The sequence below is a fragment of the Pseudorca crassidens genome, chromosome 9, assembly GCF_039906515.1.
Source record: "Pseudorca crassidens isolate mPseCra1 chromosome 9, mPseCra1.hap1, whole genome shotgun sequence".
NCBI classification, from domain to species: domain Eukaryota; kingdom Metazoa; phylum Chordata; class Mammalia; order Artiodactyla; family Delphinidae; genus Pseudorca; species Pseudorca crassidens.
In genome coordinates this window covers 53,955,542-53,971,893 of record NC_090304.1, presented here as the reverse complement: position 1 = coordinate 53,971,893, position 16,352 = coordinate 53,955,542, and the positions used below count along the sequence as shown (strand labels likewise).

Sequence of the window (16,352 nt, the reverse complement as noted above, 5' to 3'; positions counted from 1 at the left end):
CCAGTCTGGAGAGGCAGCTACAGAACAGTAGGCAGCTCATCTGATGGAGGCTGCTGTGATGGGGCGAGGGGATGGGGACAGAGGGGGGCTGCGGGGACACAGGAGAGGGAGTACTCGACCCCTGGAGGCGGAGGGTCAGGGTGATCTCCCTGAGGGAGTAACCCCGGACCTGAACCTTTGGTTGCTGAGGGCGTTACTAGGCAGATGGGCAGTGGTGCTGGGCAACAGCACTGACGTGCCTTAGAGAGAGCTGCCGAGGGCCGTATCGGTAGAGGTGCCAGGGCGGAGGCGGTGGGTGCTGCTTCTTGGAGACCGTAACTGCGACATCCCTTTCAGTTCTGGGGGCACACTTTCCAAGGGAGGGGAGCCAACGGAGATGTGCAGCGAGGAGAGCAGTCAGAATGGTGAGGGCTCTGAGCTGTTGGGGGACATGCGTTGCCCAGAGAAGCCAGGAATATCTTCAGATATCAGTCCTGGGTCAGGCAGCATGGCATTCTCTGGAAGGGTGGCCCCACAGCACAGAACCCGGATCAGGGCAGGGACACAGGGAGTGGAGCTGACAGAAATACAGGCTTCTGTTCAGGGTCCAGTCTACAGAGGGTGGGCTGCCTCACCCGGCTGTGTGGCCCTGACCCCCCCCCGCCCCCGCCCCCCCCCCGCACCGGGGCAGCGCAGGCAGAGGCTGGGGCCAGCCAGCGGGAGACAGCAGCACAAGTTCAGGAGACCCGATGACCCCCAGGTCTGTCCTTTCAGCCTGGGCGCCTTTGAAGTGTCTCTGCGGAGTTGTGCTTTCAGGGCCCAGAGAGAAAGGACTTCTCGAGCAAAGTGACGTCTTCGCACTGAAAGGACTTTCAGGCCTCTCCGGTTGGAGAAACTCAGGCAGGTGAGGGCTTGGGGCCAGCGCTGATGGTCCTGGTGCACTGGTAGCTTTACAGTGTTCGTGGTGTGCACCCCACACGGGGGGCTCCGCAAGTCAGGGCCCCGGGCTCATTCCCACCTGTTCCCCCAGCAGAGGACCTAACCCAGAGCGCAGGCTCAGCCGACTTTGTCCAATGAATGGATAAAAGAGAAAAAAACATCAAATAGAATAAAGAGAAAAAGCTATATGCCAGCCACCCATTACTCCCACAGATAGCTGCCAGGTACTGTGAGCCAGACACTAGGTACTGACGATGCAGAGATGAACAAAACGCAGGCCATGAGCTAGGGGGAGAGGCAGGCAATTACCGAACACCATGATAATCGCTAGAATAGAGGCCACAGAGTCCCGTGGGGGGGGAGGGGCGGGGCGCGAGTTCTTGTTTTGAGAAGGCCTTGTCTCCTGCAATTCTTCATAAGAATAACAAGCCTTTCAAAGACGGTTTCCTTGACACCCCCCTCGGGTAACTGCATGTCTTATAATGTGTTGGGAGCTCTGTCTGTGTCTAGGAAACGTGGGTGCCTGTCCAGGGCCCTTGGAGGCAGACAGGAGGAGACAAAGCTGTGAAATCGCCCGGCCCACCGTCCCCCCTCCTCCTGCAGGGCCCCTCTCAGCCCCTCCTGCCCATCTTTGTTTCAAGTGAGTTTGCTCCATCCCTTCTACCCACCCAGTGAGATTTTGAGAGGTCTCTGTTTAGTCCTGGACCTGCTATTTCTAGCTGTGTGGCTTTGGGAGAGCTGCTTGCCCACTCTGGGCCTAGTTTCCCATCTGTAGAGCGAGACATTGGACCAGATCACCAAGTCCCTAACTAACATTTAGTTAACTAACTAACTAACATTTAGTTAATACTAAATATCACCTGTATTCCAGGGGTCATGCCATGAGTGTTTCCATAAATGAATCCTCCCTGGAAGGTGGGCACTGTAATCCCCATTTTATAGATTAAGGAAACTGAAACGTTGCAGCCTGGATGCCCATGATGACACCATGGCTAGGATGGAGTTGAGTCAGGCTTCGAACCCAGCTCTTCTGGCCTCGAGCACAGTCAGTGCATTTTCTCCTCCAGCAGCCTGCTCTATACCGTCCAAGAAATGACCTAGGTTAAAATACCCAGCACCGAGCCTGGCACATGGTTATTGCTCAGGAAATATGAGTTTCTTGCTTTCTCAGGGCTTTTCTAAGCTGTGGAAGCAGGGGGTTCAAGGACAGGGTCTATAGGTCCTGATTTCTGAACAGGGCCCTACACCAGGAGCACTGCCCCAGCTCTGGGCTGCTGTGATGGTGCATCAGGAGAGTCTGAGAAGAAAAAAAACCAGGTGGATTATGGGATTAGAACTGTGTGCAATGGCAAGAATCAGCCTTTCTCCAGATAGTCTCGGGCAGCGCTTGGTAATCCTGTTTACAGACTCTAATAAAGCTTGGATCCAAGGTCAGCGTGTGTGTACCCAGGAGGCATTGCCTGTCACCATGGAAACAGGAAGAAGGGCAGAAAACTAAGTTCCTAAGACTTTGGTTGTCTCATGTAACCTTGGAACGCTACATTTTGCAGATAGGACAGAGCCTGGCACAGAAAAGTCTCTCATTTATTCATTCATTCGACAAGTATCTAGTCAGGGCTTTCCCTGGGTCAGGTACTGTTTTAGGTACAATGATTTACGAAATTGACATGGTCCTGCCCTTTGAAGCTCCAGTCTAGTAGGAGAAACATTAATGGAAAAGAATGCAAGTAATTAGCTGTGATAAGGGATATGAAAGAAAGTGTCAGGGACTAGGAGAGCCTGTAGCAGGGGCCTGGTCACATCTGCTTCCCTGGGAAGGGGAGCTGAAAGACGGAGGATGAGTAGTATGAACAGGAGAAGAGGAAGCAAGAGAAGGTCACAGGAGGAGACAACAGCATGTGCAAAAGCTGTAAATGGAAAGGAGCAGAGCATGGGAGGCCGGGGCATAGAGAGCTGGGAGACGGTGGGAGCAGGCTGGTCAGCGAGGTGAGGCCATGGAACAGGGTAAAACCTCTTTATTCTCAGCGCAAGGCGAAACCTTGAAGAGTCCTCAGCTGGGGAAGGATTTGCTTTTTTGAAAGGTCATCCTGATTTCTGTATGAAGAATGGATTGGAGGAGGGGCCAGGGATACCAGTTAGGGGACGGTGACAGTGGTCCACAGAGATGATGGCGCAGCTGGTGGGGGAAGGGAGGGAGGGAAAGAAATGTGAATATTAAGGAAATAAATGTTAGGTGCCGGAACAGATGTCTCCTGATGGATTGGGTGAAGGTTTTGAGGGAGTCGAAAGTATCTAGGATGACTCTGAGTTTCTGGCTGGGGCCATGGGATAGATGATGAACCAGGTTTCAGCAACAATAATTTGTACATCTTTCTGTTTGACCTTCTTTGCTCCAGGTACTGTGCTGAGCATTGGGGCTGCAGGCCAGGTGGATGGCCCCTGGCTTCAGGGAGTTCACAGTCGAATGGGGGGAAAACTGACATGCGATTAGGGTATCTATGAATGTGGGGAGAGACTGTAAAATGGTGCTGCAAGGGAGATACAGACAAAACTAATTTGGAGAGGTGCATCCAGGAAGACCTTGTAAGGTGGGATCTGAGCCAAGCCATCAGGGACAGACAGGAAAAGTGGGTTAAAGAGGGCAATCCAGGCAGCAGAAACAAAACAGCATCATGGGGTGGCCAGAGGACAATGCAGGAGGGTGAGGCTGCAGGGCTGTCCACCACCTTCCCTGCCTTCTTCCAGGGCTGCCAGGAGGCTCCAGTGAGCTAAAGTGATGAGCGCGTGATCATCTGATAAACTCTTACACAGTTATTATGGTTATGGACTTATTCATGTAAGGCACAAAAGCACTCTATAGATGTCACAAATTATCATTTCAGATCCCTGCCCAACAGGATCATCTAATCCTCTGTCGTAGTTGTCCCTGACATTTGTATTGCTATCCCCATTTTACAGATGAGGAAACTGAGGTCTATTGTGGTTGAGTAATTGCCCAAGGTCTGGCAGGCAATTAGCAGCACAGAAACCAAGAGAAAGCCAGCAGGTCGTTCTAGTTTCTAAGAGGGTACACAGGCTGGGAGGTGAAAGGAACCTGTCTCATATGCTGTCTTGAGAAGATCTGCAGCTGGCTCAAGGCACCAGACTCAGACTCTGTGCAGGTTGGGCTGGGCCCCTGGGCAGCTGGCCTGTGGGCTGAGTGGAACTGAACCCAGCCCATCTCCACTCACCTACCACGCATCGGCTTCCACCCTGGGGGAGTGGCTCTGTCTCATTCACACAGATGGCACTGTGAGTGGTGGGACATTTTACAGATGGGGAGCCTGGCAGGCCACCATGGAATGAAGTGATGGCCAGTCAGTGTCAATGAGAGTTTTATGTTGCCCTTGAGAGTGGTTTTGTTCACAGGAAAACCAACCAAGGCTGCATTCGTTTTAAAAACAAGAGCTTAATTTATAAAAGTAACAAACTTAAAAATCTAGTAAAATTTAACAAACTCTTTTAAGGAGGATTTTATAACTTAATTCAATTCCCCTAAATATTTTTAAATAAATTGTAAGTAATTTAAAATAAACTAAGCTTAAAAATATGTTTACTACTAGGCTGTAATAAAAGTTCCATCATTGTTTACAAAATTTATAAAATTGTCTTATATCTTTCTTTTTTTTTCAACATCTTTATTGGAGTATAATTGCTTTACAATGGTGTGTTTGTTTCTGCTTTATAACAAAGTGAATCAGCTATACATATACATATGTTCCCATATCTCCTCCCTCTTGCGTCTCCCTCCCACCATCCCTATCCCACCCCTCTAAGTGGTCACAAAGCACCGAGCTGATCTCCCTATGCTATGCGGCACTTCCCACTAGCTATCTATTATTGCACATTTGGTATTGTATATATGTCCATGCCACTCTCTCACTTGATGCCAGCTTACCCTTTCCCCTCCCCATGTCCTCAAGTCCATTCTCTACATCTGTGTCTTTATTCCTGTCCTGCCCTTGGTTTCTTCAGAACCATTTTTTTTTAAGATTCCATATATATGTGTTAGCATACGGTATTTGTTTTTCTCTTTCTGACATACTTCACTCTGTATGACAGACTCTAGGTCCATCCACCTCACTACGAATAACACAATTTCGTTTCTTTTTATGGCTGAGTAATATTCTATTGTATATATGTGTCACATCTTCTTTATCCATTCATCTGTCGATGGACACTTAGGTTGCTTTCATGTCCTGGCTCTTGTAAATAGAGCTGCAATGAACATTGTGGTACATGACTCTTTTTGAATTATGGTTTCTCAGGGTATATGCACAGTAGTGGGATTGCTGGGTCGTATGGTAGTTCTATTTTTAGTTTTTTAAGGAACCTCCATACTGTTCTCCATAGTGGCTGCATTAATTTACATTCCCAACAACAGTGCAAGAGAGTTCCCTTTTCTCCACACCCTCTCCAGCATTTATTGTTTGTAAATGCTTTGATGATGACCATTCTGACTGATGGGAGGTGATACCTCATTGTAGTTTTGATTTGCATTTCTCTAATGATTAGTGATGTTGAGCATCCTTTCATGTGTTTGTTGGCCATCTGTATGTCTTCTTTGGAGAAATGTCTATTTAGGTCTTCTGCCCATGTTTGGATTGGGTTGTTTGTTTTTTTGATATTGAGCTGCACAAGCTCAATATGGAGATTTTAGAGATTTTGGAGTAAATTTTGGAGATTAATCCTTATCAGTTGCTTCATTTGCAATTATTTTCTCTCATTCTGATGGTTGTCTTTTCATCTTGTTTATGGTTTCCTTTGCTGTGCAAAAGCTTTGAAGTTTCATTAGGTTCCATTTGTTTATTTTTGTTTTCATTTCCATTTCTCTAAGAGGTGGGTCAAAAAGGATCTTGCTGTGATTTATGTCAAAGAGTGTTATGCCTATGTTTTCCTCTTAGAGTTATATAGTGTCTGGCCTTATATTTAGGTCTTTGATCCATTCTGAGCTTATTTTTGTGTATGGTGTTAGGGAGTGTTCTAATTTCATTCTTTTACATGTAGCTGTCCAGTTTTCCCAAGCACCACTTATTGAAGAGGCTGTCTTTTCTCCATTGTATATTCTTGCCTCCTTTATCAAAAATAAGGTGACCATATGTGCGTGGGTTTATCTCTGGGCTTTCTATCCTGTTCCATTGATCTATATATCTGTTTTTGTGCCAGTACCATGCTGTCTTGATTACTGTAGCTTTGTAGTATAGTCTGAAGTCAGGGAGCCTGATTCCTCCAGCTCCGTTTTTTGTTCTCAAAATTGCTTTGGCAATTCAGGGTCTTTTGTGTTCCCATACAAATTGTGAAACTTTTTGTTCTAGTTCTGTGAAAAATGCCATTGGCAGTTTGATAGGGATTGCATTGAATCTGTAGATTGCTTTGGGTAGTATAGTCATTTTCACAATGTTGGTTCTTCCAATCCAAGAACATGGTATATCTCTCCATCTGTTTGTATCATCTTTAATTTCCTTCAGCAGTGTCTTATAGTTTTCTGCATACAGGTGTTTTGTCTCCTTAAGTAGGTTTATTCCTAGGTATTGTATTCTTTTTGTTGCAGTGGTAAATGGGAGTGTTTCCTTAATTTCTCTTTCAGATTTTTCATCATTAGTATATAGGAATGCAAGAGATTTCTGTGCATTAATTTTGTGTCCTGCTACTTTACCAAATTCATTGATTTGCTCTAATATTTTTCTGGTAGCATCTTTAGGATTCTCTATATATAGTATCATGTCATCTGCAAGCAGTGACAGCTTTACTTCTTTTCTGATTTGGATTCTTTTTATTTCTTTTTCTTCTCTGATTGCTGTGACTAAAGCTTCCAAAACTATGTTGAATAATAGTGGTGAGAGTGGACAACCTTGTCTTGTTCCTGATCTTAGAGGAAATGGTTTCAGTTTTTCACCACTGAGGACGATGTTGGCTGTGGGTTTGTCATATATGGCCTCTATTATGTTCAGGTAAGTTCCCTCTATGCCTATTTTCTGGAGAGTTTTTTTTTTTTTATCATAAATGAGTGATGAATTTTCTCAAAAGCTTTTTCTGCATCTATTGAGATGATCATATGGTTTTTCTCCTTCAATTCGTTAATATGGTTTATCACATTGATTTGTGTATATTGAAGAATCCTTGCATTCCTGGGATAAACCCCACTTGATCATGGTGTATGCTCCTTTTAATGTGCTGTTGGATTCTGTTTGCTAGTACTTTGTTGAGGATTTTTGCATCTATGTTCATCAGTGATATTGGCCTGTAGTTTTCTTTCTTTGTGACATCTTTGTCTGGTTTTGGTATCACGGTGATGGTGACCTTGTAGAATGACTTTGGGAGTGTTCCTCCCTCTGCTATATTTTGGAAGAGTTTGAGAAGGATAGGTGTTAGCTCTTCTCTAAATGTTTGATAGAATTCGCTTGTGAAGGCATCTGGTCCTGGCCTTTTGTTTGTTGGAAGATTTTTAATCACAGTCTCAATTTCAGTGCTTGTGATTGGTCTGTTTATATTTTCTATTTCTTCCTGGTTCAGTCTCAGAGGGTTGTGCTTTTCTAAGAATGTGTCCATTTCTTCCAGGTTGTCCATTTTATTGGCATATAGTTGCTTGTAGTAATCTCTCATGATCCTTTGTATTTCTGCAGTGTCAGTTGTTACTTCTCCTTTTTCATTTCTAATTCTATTGATTTGAGTCTTCTCCCCGTTTTTCTTGATGAGTCTGGCTAATGGTGTATCAATTTTGTTTATCTTCTCAAAGAACCAGCTTTTAGTTTTATTGATCTTTGCTACTGTTTCCTTCATTTCTTTTTCATTCATTTCTGATCTGATCTTTATGACTTCTTTCCCTCTGCTAACTTTGGAGTTTTTTTGTTCTTTATCTAATTGCTTTAGGTGTAAGGTTAGGTTGTTTATTTGAGATGTTTCTTATTTCTTGAGGTAGGATTGTATTGCTATAAAATTCCCTCTTAGAACTGCTTTTGCTGCATCCCATGGGTTTGGGTCATTGTGTTTTCATTGTCATTTGTTTCTAGGTATTTTTTGATTTCCTCTTTGATTTCTTCAGTGATCTCTTGGTTATTTAGTAGTGTATTGTGTAGCCTCCATGTGTTTGTATTTTTTACAGATTTTTTCCTGTAATTGATATCTAGTCTCAGCGTTGTGGTCGGAAAAGATACTTGATTTTCTTAAATTTACCAAGGCTTGCTATGTGACCCAAGATATGATCTATCCTGGAGAATGTTCCATGAGCATTTAAGAAAGTGTATTCTGCTGTTTTTGGATGGAATGTCCTATAAATATCAATTAAGTCCATCTTGTTTAATGTATCATTTAAAGCTTGTGTTTCCTTACTTATTTTCATTTTAGATGATCTGTCCATTGGTGAAAGTGGGGTGTTAAAGTCCCCTACTATGATTGTGTTACTGTTGATTTCCCCTTTTACAGCTGTTAGCATTTTCCTTATGTATTGATGTGCTCCTATGTCGGGTGCATAAATATTTACAACTGTTATATCTTCTTCTTCTTGGATTGATCCCTTGATCATTATGTAGTGTCCTTCTTTGTCTCTTGTAATAGTTTTAATTTTAAAGTCTATTTTGTCTGATATGAGACTTGCTACTCCAGCTTTCTTTTGAATTCCATTTACATGGAATATCCTTTTCCCCCCACTTTCAGTCTGTATGTGTCCCTATGTCTGACGTGGGTCACTTGTAGACAGCATATATATGGGTCTTGTTTTTGTATCCATTCAGCCAGTCTATGTCTTTTGGTGGGAGCATTTAATCCATTTACATTTAAGGTAATTATTGATACGTATGTTCCTATTACCATTTTCTTAATTGCTTTGAGTTTGTTATTGTAGGTCTTTTCCTTCTCTTGTGTTTCCTGCCTAGAGAAGTTCCTTTAGCGTTTGTTGTAAAGCTGGTTTGGTGGTGCTGAATTCTCTTAGCTTTTGCTTGTCTGTAAAGATTTTAATTTCTCTGTTTAATCTGAATGAGATCCTTGCTGGGAAGAGTAATCTTGGTTGTATGTTTTTCCCTTTCATCACTTTAAATATGTCCTGCCAGTCCCTTCTGGCTTGCAGAGTTTCTGCTGAAAGATCAGCTGTTAACCTTATGGGGATTCCGTTGTATGTTATTTGTTGTTTTTCCCTTGCTGCTTTTAATATTTTTTCTTTGTATTTAATTGTTTATAGTTTGATTAATATGTGTCTTGGTGTGTTTCTCCTTGGATTTATCCTGTATGGGACTCTCTGTGCTTCTTGGACTTGATTGACAATTTCTTTTCCATATTAGGGAAGTTTTCAATTATAATCTCTTCAAATATTTTCTCAGTCCTTTTATTTTCTCTTCTTCTTCTGGGACCCCTATAATTCGAATATCAGTGAGTTTAATGTTGTCCCAGGAATTACTAAGACTGTCCTCAATTCTTTTCATTCTTTTTTCTTTATTCTGCTCTGCAGTAGTTATTTCCACTATTTTATCTTCCAGGTCACTTATCCGTTTTTCTGCCTCGGTTATTGTTCTATTGATTTCTTCTAGAAAATGTTTAATTTCATTTATTGTGTTGTTCATCATCGTTTGTTTGCTCTTTAGTTCTTGTAGGTCCTTGTTAAATGTTTCTTATATTTTCTCCATTCTATTTCCAAGATTTTGGATCATCTTTACTCTCATTACTCTGAATTCTTTTTCAGGTAGACTGCCTATTTCCTCTTCATTTGTTTGGTCTGATGGGTTTTTACGTTGCTCCTTCATCTGCTCTGTGTTTCTCCGTTTTCTCATTTTGCTTAACTTACTGTGTTTGGGGTCTCCTTTTCGCAGTCTGAAGGTTCGTAGTTCCCGTTATTTTTGGTGTCTGCCCCCAGCGGCTAAGGTTGGTTCAGTGGGTTGTATAGGCTTCGTGCTGGAGGGTCTGGTGCCTGTGTTCTGGTGGATGATGCTGGATCTTTCTGGTGAGCAGGACCATGTCCGGTGGTGTGTTTTGGGGTGTCTGTGACCCTATTCTGATTTTAGGCAGCCTCTCTGCTAATGGGTGGGTTTGTGTTCCTGTCTTGCTAGTTGTTTGGCATGGGGTGTCCAGCACTGTAGCTTGCTGGTCATTGAGTGGAGCTGGGTCTCAGCATTGAGATGGAAATCTCTGGGAGAGCTTTGGCCGTTTGATGTTACATGGAGCTGGGAGGTCTCTGGTAGACCAATGTCCTGAACTTGGCTCCCCCACTTCAGAGGCACAGGCCTGACACCCGGCCAGAGCACCAAGACCCTGTCAGCCACACGGCCTTGCCTAAAATTTCCAGTGTATCAACTGGGGTGAGTTGAACGCCTGGGGGTTAGAGCAGCTGGGAACTGGCTGGGTACCTCTTGCTTTCTCCATATAGCCTTTCCAAGTGGCTTTTCCAAAAGTCCAGACTTGGCTTCTTTACAGTATGAGAGCTTCAGGACAGTTAACTTATATCTTTCAACTTAAAATCAAGTCTAGATTAATTTTTAAATTACACCTTTTTTATAGGAATCACAAAGCTAATCTGTTAGATATAATATGCCAAATTATTTTAAACATTACAAATACTTTCAAACTAAATCTACACAGATTTTTCCTAAATTTAATACCCAAAAAAGGTAATATATAGATTTGATTTAATTTATCATTTCTAATCTTTTTTCTAAAATTTCCATGATTAAAGACACTTACTTACTAAGGAAACAAGTTTACTAACCAGAGCAACATAGGGGTGTATATCTGAGCAAATTTAAGGTTAGTTCACAGCTGGCTGAGAATGCTCATTCAGAAAAATGAGGCAGGGCATGGGAGCCAGTGCCCCAAACATCGGGAAACTATACTTTGCACCCCGTGCTGTGGGTCTGGCCCTCTTTTAAATCTCCGTGCCAGCAGGGGACACTGAGTCCATGTCCTGCCAATGGGATAGGTTTTGCAACCCAAGCTCCTGAGATCAAGTTAAACCCTGGTCACCTCTTTTGTCTCCTGTCTCAGCTTCATCACCCCTTTCAGGATGACTCTACCCAAGTTGTTTACTCGCAGATAGGATTCATCTAATCAGTGTCCTGCTGGATTCTATTCTGAATTAGGTTTTTAGTTTTCCTTTCTGGCCAACCACCAGGTATTAGAAGTATTTTAATGCCATCCTTGGATTCTGCATGTTTTTCATGGCCTTGCCTGGCTCCCTCCACAGACACTAAGGTCCTACTGATGGCAGCCAGCTGGGTTCACGTGGCTGGGACAGCTGTGCTCTGTGATGTGCTGAACGAGCAAGCCACCCCGGCCCCTCTCTGTCCACTGTGATGCTCAGAGACATCAAGAGGGACTGGATGCACAGGCTGCCCGGGGCACTGTGTACTCTTCTGAGAGATGTCAGTTCCTAAGGGCTCAAGGTGCTAAATATAGTAAAAAGCTTCTGGATCAGGATGACATGTCAGAATAAAAATAGTCCAGATGTGTGTAAGTAAATAGAAAAATAATTATAAGATTACATAGTAATATGGTACAAGGTGCTCTATGTACATAATTTCTCATCATCATAAATTTGAGTCAATATCATTTTACCCAATGAAATAGATGACACACTTGGGGCCCAGAGAGACGAAACCATAATGAGCTAAGAAAGTGTTACCAAGTAGAAGTCTTACTGGACCAGCTTTAAACTATAGGAACTGTTAAAATACTGAAATGATTTTAAGCATAAAGACTTGACTGCAATGTGTAAAAGAGTAATAATAACAACGAAGATTGAGCACCTGCTATGTGGCAGGTGCTATAAGGGAAGGAGCACAGGCCCCGGGAGTGGAAAGACCCAGACTTTACAGTCCATGCAGGTCTCCTCACTTCCCATATCACTTGCCCACTCGACTTCAGTTTCTTCATCTGTATATCATACAAGTAAGGGTAATTAATCCTCCCTTTGAGCTTCACAGGATTGCTGGGTTGCTGAAATGAGCTTTGGAAAGAAGTGATTTGGAAAGTAGAATGTGCTGTAAGTGTGCATAGGCTTGTGACACTGGCTGAGCCCAGCCTGCAGGGCAAGAGGATGCACTCTCATCTTGACTGGGGTGGTCTGAGTGTGGCAACATTTGCCCTTGGTGTCAGTGATGTCACCTGCTCTCCATGATGTGGGTGGGCCGAGAGGTGGGGCGGGGGTCCACGGTGAGGCAGGTGGGGCAGCCTGTGAGGGTTCTGATGAGAGGCCTGGACTCTTGGTTGCCGGGAAATCAGCCCCAGAGCCTTGGAGTAAGTGAGGGCAAGGGCCCAGGGAGAGTAGAGGGAGCCAGAGTGGGGACAGAGCGAGGGGAGCAGGGCCTCTTCACTGCCTGAACGGGGAGTCCCAGCCAGTCACCTACCAAATGTGATACAGGCGACAATGGGGAGCATTGTTTATAGAGAATTTAAAAGCAATAATAAAACCAATTAAAAGCTGGTCTGCTTTTTATTGTCACCCCGGCCGGCTGGCTGTCGTAAGCAATGTCGGTGATAAAATACGTTTTTACGTTTTCCCTTTTCAGGGAGGTGGGGAAGAGGAACATTCCCTCTTTCTTTCATGCATGCCTTGGACCCTTTGCCCCTCCCCACTCAGCACTTAACTAGGGGGTTGGGGAGGGAAGGAGTCTGGGAAGGCCCTGAGAACAGGAGCACCCTAGCCTGTAGGGTCCTCTGAGAGGATAGCTAAGATGGGCCCCCAGGATGGGCCCAGATATTCTGGAGGAAGGAAGCGTGTCCTGTGGAGTGTGGGGTGGACAGGCTGCTAGGACGCTCACTGGAGGACTCTGAGTCCCGCTACGGTGCTGCCGCTGTCACCCAGGGGCTGCCCTCCGTGCCACGCGCAGGTTATAATCAATTGGCAAGCACATTGAATGACCAATTCCCAAGCCTGCTCCCCACCCAGCCCCACATTCTGTACTAAGGACGTGGAGATCAGGTTCTCCTCCTGACTCTCCAGCAAGAGCTGCCCTGCCCAGGCTCCACTAGGCCAAGACTTATCAGGCAATCTGTGCTCTGCCCTGTCCTTGGCCTGAGCACTGGCCCTCACAGTGACCACCTCTCTCTCCTCTGCAGGAACCAGGTCGAACCCACCAGTGATTCACGTAAGAGTCAAGGTCCTGTAACCACAGAACCAGACAAAGATCAAGGTCCCGTGGGCCCTGGGCCTCTGAAAGATCAAGGTCCTGTGATCCAAACGCCTTCAAAGGGTCAAGACCCCACAGTCCCAGAGCCTCTGAAGGATCAACCTCCTGTGGTCCCGGGGTCTCTGAAGGATCTAGGTCCCATAGTCCCTGCCTCAGTTAAGGATCAAGATCACGTGGTCCCTGAGCCTTTAAAGAAAGAAGGTTCTGTGATCTCAGCACCAGTCAAGGACCAAGATTCCTTGGCCCCAGTGCCTCTAGAGAATCAAAGTCCTATGGTTCCAGCAAGAGGTAAAGATCAAGGTTCCGTGGTACCAGAGCTTCTGAAGGATCAAGGCCCCGTGGCCCCAGCACCTGTCAAGGATCAAGGCCCTGGGGTCCAAGCACCTGTCAAGAATCAAGGCCCCATGGCCCCTGAACCTGTGGGCAAAGGCCCCATGGGCCCAGCACTTGTCAAGGATCAAGGTCCTATGGTCCCAGAGCAACCGCAGGATCAAAGTGCCATGGTCACAGCACCTGTGAAGAGTGAAGTTTCTGTGCTCTCTGAGTCTGGAAAGAATCAAGGTTCAGTGGTCCCAGAGCCAGTCACAGATCAAGGTGGAGGGGCCCCAGAGCTCCTAAAGGATCACGATGCTGTAATTGCAGAACCTGTGAAGAATCAAGGTCCAGAACTAGTCAAGGATCAAGGCCCCGTGGTCCCAGAGCCTGTGAAGAATCAAGTTCCTATACCCCCAGTGCCTCTGAAAGATCAAGGTCCTCTGGTGCCACCACCAGCAAAGGACCAAGGTCCTGTGGTCCCTGAGCCTCTGAAGATTCAAGGTCTCAGGAGCCCTCAGCTGCCCACTGTACCACCTCCACCCCCAGTTATGATCCCAACTGTGCCCTATGCAGAATATGTTGAGAGTTCTCCTTGACGCTCACCCCTCGACATGCCAAAGAAGGAGCTAGCAATGAAGATGCTCCCTCTCAGGGGCGGCAAAGACACTTATTTAATCTGCATGAAACACGTATTGTATAGTCTTGCTGGAATCTAATAAAACTTGTCCCTCTGGCTCAGCAGTGTCCCTCTCCCTGTCTGGCTTCATTTGAGTGTGTGTGTGTGTGTGTGTGTGTGTGTGTGTGTGTGTGTGCGCGCGCCATGCACATTTGAGGGTGGGCATTCAGGGCTCTGCATTCATCCAACCGGGCCATCTGAGAAATTCCCAGCTCCTGTGAGCTGTCGCTATGAGATGGGAGTGGATGGGAGTTGCTTGAGACTGAGGACAGGACCCCATCGTGAGGGTGTGGGCGGGACACTCATGTGTTTCCCTTTTACTCTCACACTGTGACCACACTTCACTTCTGACACCAGAGGTGGTTGGGGGGGGTGGGGGTGGAGGAGGTCCCTCACATCAAGCAATTATCTAACACCAACTGGGGGGCCCTACATTGAAATCAATTCTGACGCTATCTACCTAGAGACAGCGTCAGCTCCCACAGATGAAGGGCTCAGTCCCACAGGACTGTCCCCCCACACCCCCCCCCAACTTCAGATGCCAATTGCAAGTCCCAGGCTATCACCTGTACTTCTGACTGACTTGCTATAAATCAGCATTCCCACAACCCCCTGCTTGGGTTCAATAATTTGCCAGAATGGCTCACAGAACTCTGGGAAACACGTACTTATGTTTACTGATTTATCCTCAAAGGATAAAGAATACATCCAGATGGAAGAGATGCATAGGGTAAGGTACAGGGGAAGGGGCACGGAGCCTCCCTGCCCTTGCCAAGCACACCACCCTGCCAGTGCCCCCAGCAACCCAGAAGCTCTCCGAACCTCAGACTCTGGGGATTTTTATGAAGGTTTCATCATGCTGGCATAATCAATGATTAACTCAATCTTCAGCCCCTCTCCCCCTCCCAGAGGATGGAAGGTGGGGCTGAAAATTCCAAGCTTCTAATCGTGACTTGGTCTTTCTGGTGACCAGCCCCCATCCTGAAGTGATCCAGAAGCCACCAAGAGTCCCCTCATTAAAACAAAAGACACTGCTAGAACCCAGGAAACTTTGAGGGTTTTAAGAGCTCTAGTATTTCACAGGTCAGTTTCCATGAAAGCCTAGGTACCCAACAGGGACCAAACTGCAGCAGCTGACTGTTCAGAGTTGAAACCTGCAGAGGAGACAGGAGCAGGGACCCAGGTGCCCAGGATAACCCTGGATGACAGTTGTTTGCCAAGGGCTCAGTCCTAAAGGTCCTCCAGGGGTCATGCTTCTTGAGTAAACCAGGCCTCTGATCAGAAGGGTCCCGGGACACTCATGAGGGCAGAACCTAACATTTGCTGGTCCTCATTCAGTATCCAGGACAGCTCAGCCAGGGCTTTTAAAACAACGCCTGAAGTCCCCCACTCATTCATGCCTGCAGTTGACTTGTCCTCAGCACTCACTTTGTGCCTCGCTCAGTGCTGGGCATGAGGTCACTGTGGTACAGAAGTTCCAGTCTTATGACAATAAAGGTGGCGTGGGATGAGGCCCTAGGACAACTAAAGGCCTGGCTTTGAGAGGACAGTGAAGAAAGAAAATCTAGTAGGGGCATCCAGGAAGCCTTCTCAGAGAAAGTGGCTATGAAGTAGAGACAGCCCAGGCAGCAGGGGTTGGAAGGGGTATCATGGATGTGGCTGGGAGGGCCAGGGTAAGCCCCCTCTGGAAGTCCTTGAATCAAAGAAACCTGATTTTCACGAGGGCCTGACCAAAGGGTGTAGCAGGCCTCTGGGGCAGACAACGGAGACCAGGGAGGGGTGACCAATTTTCTGAACCCCAGGACCTCAGGGAGGGAGTCAGGGAGTCAGTCCTGTAGGCTGTGAGCGTGTTACTGGGAAGAAGCTGGGGGCTAAGGCTCAGCCTTGCTCAGAGATGGGCCCTGCTAGGATCCCACTGGTGTGGGTCACAGTAGCCTCCCCTTTAAAACCCAGAGCCCTCAGGGGCCTGGGGGTGTGGGGAGAGCTCCACCTGTTGACCCCACCAAAGCTGGCTCCCAAGGAACACTCCTACCCCTTTAAGACCTTTGAGACCCATTATGAACACTAACCCTTTTTAAAGGTCTCTTTTTTAAGAAGCTCAGCGTGGTTCTAACAGAGAAATCACAGGAAGTACTGATGACTTCCAAATGGTGAAGTTTTCTGAGCAACAGGCCCCAGTCCCGCCTCCTCACCCCACTCCCAACAGCACCAGTGTTTTCTGCCCCACAAGCCACCTCTATAAACACACACACACACACACACACACACACACACACACACACCCCACGAGGATT

At 46.1% G+C, this 16,352-nt stretch overlaps 1 protein-coding gene across 1 annotated transcript in view; it reads left to right on the top strand.

The window, feature by feature from the left end:
• The window catches only part of MAP6 (microtubule associated protein 6), an 88,756-nt gene extending 74,633 nt beyond the window's left edge, over positions 1-14,123 (top strand). Inside the window, exon 4 of the mRNA XM_067750389.1 lies at positions 12,997-14,123. Within this exon, the coding sequence (XP_067606490.1) occupies positions 12,997-13,978 (982 nt within the window). The 3' untranslated portion in view covers positions 13,979-14,123. The remainder of the gene's footprint in view (positions 1-12,996) is intronic.
• Positions 14,124-16,352: the final 2,229 nt, after the last annotated feature.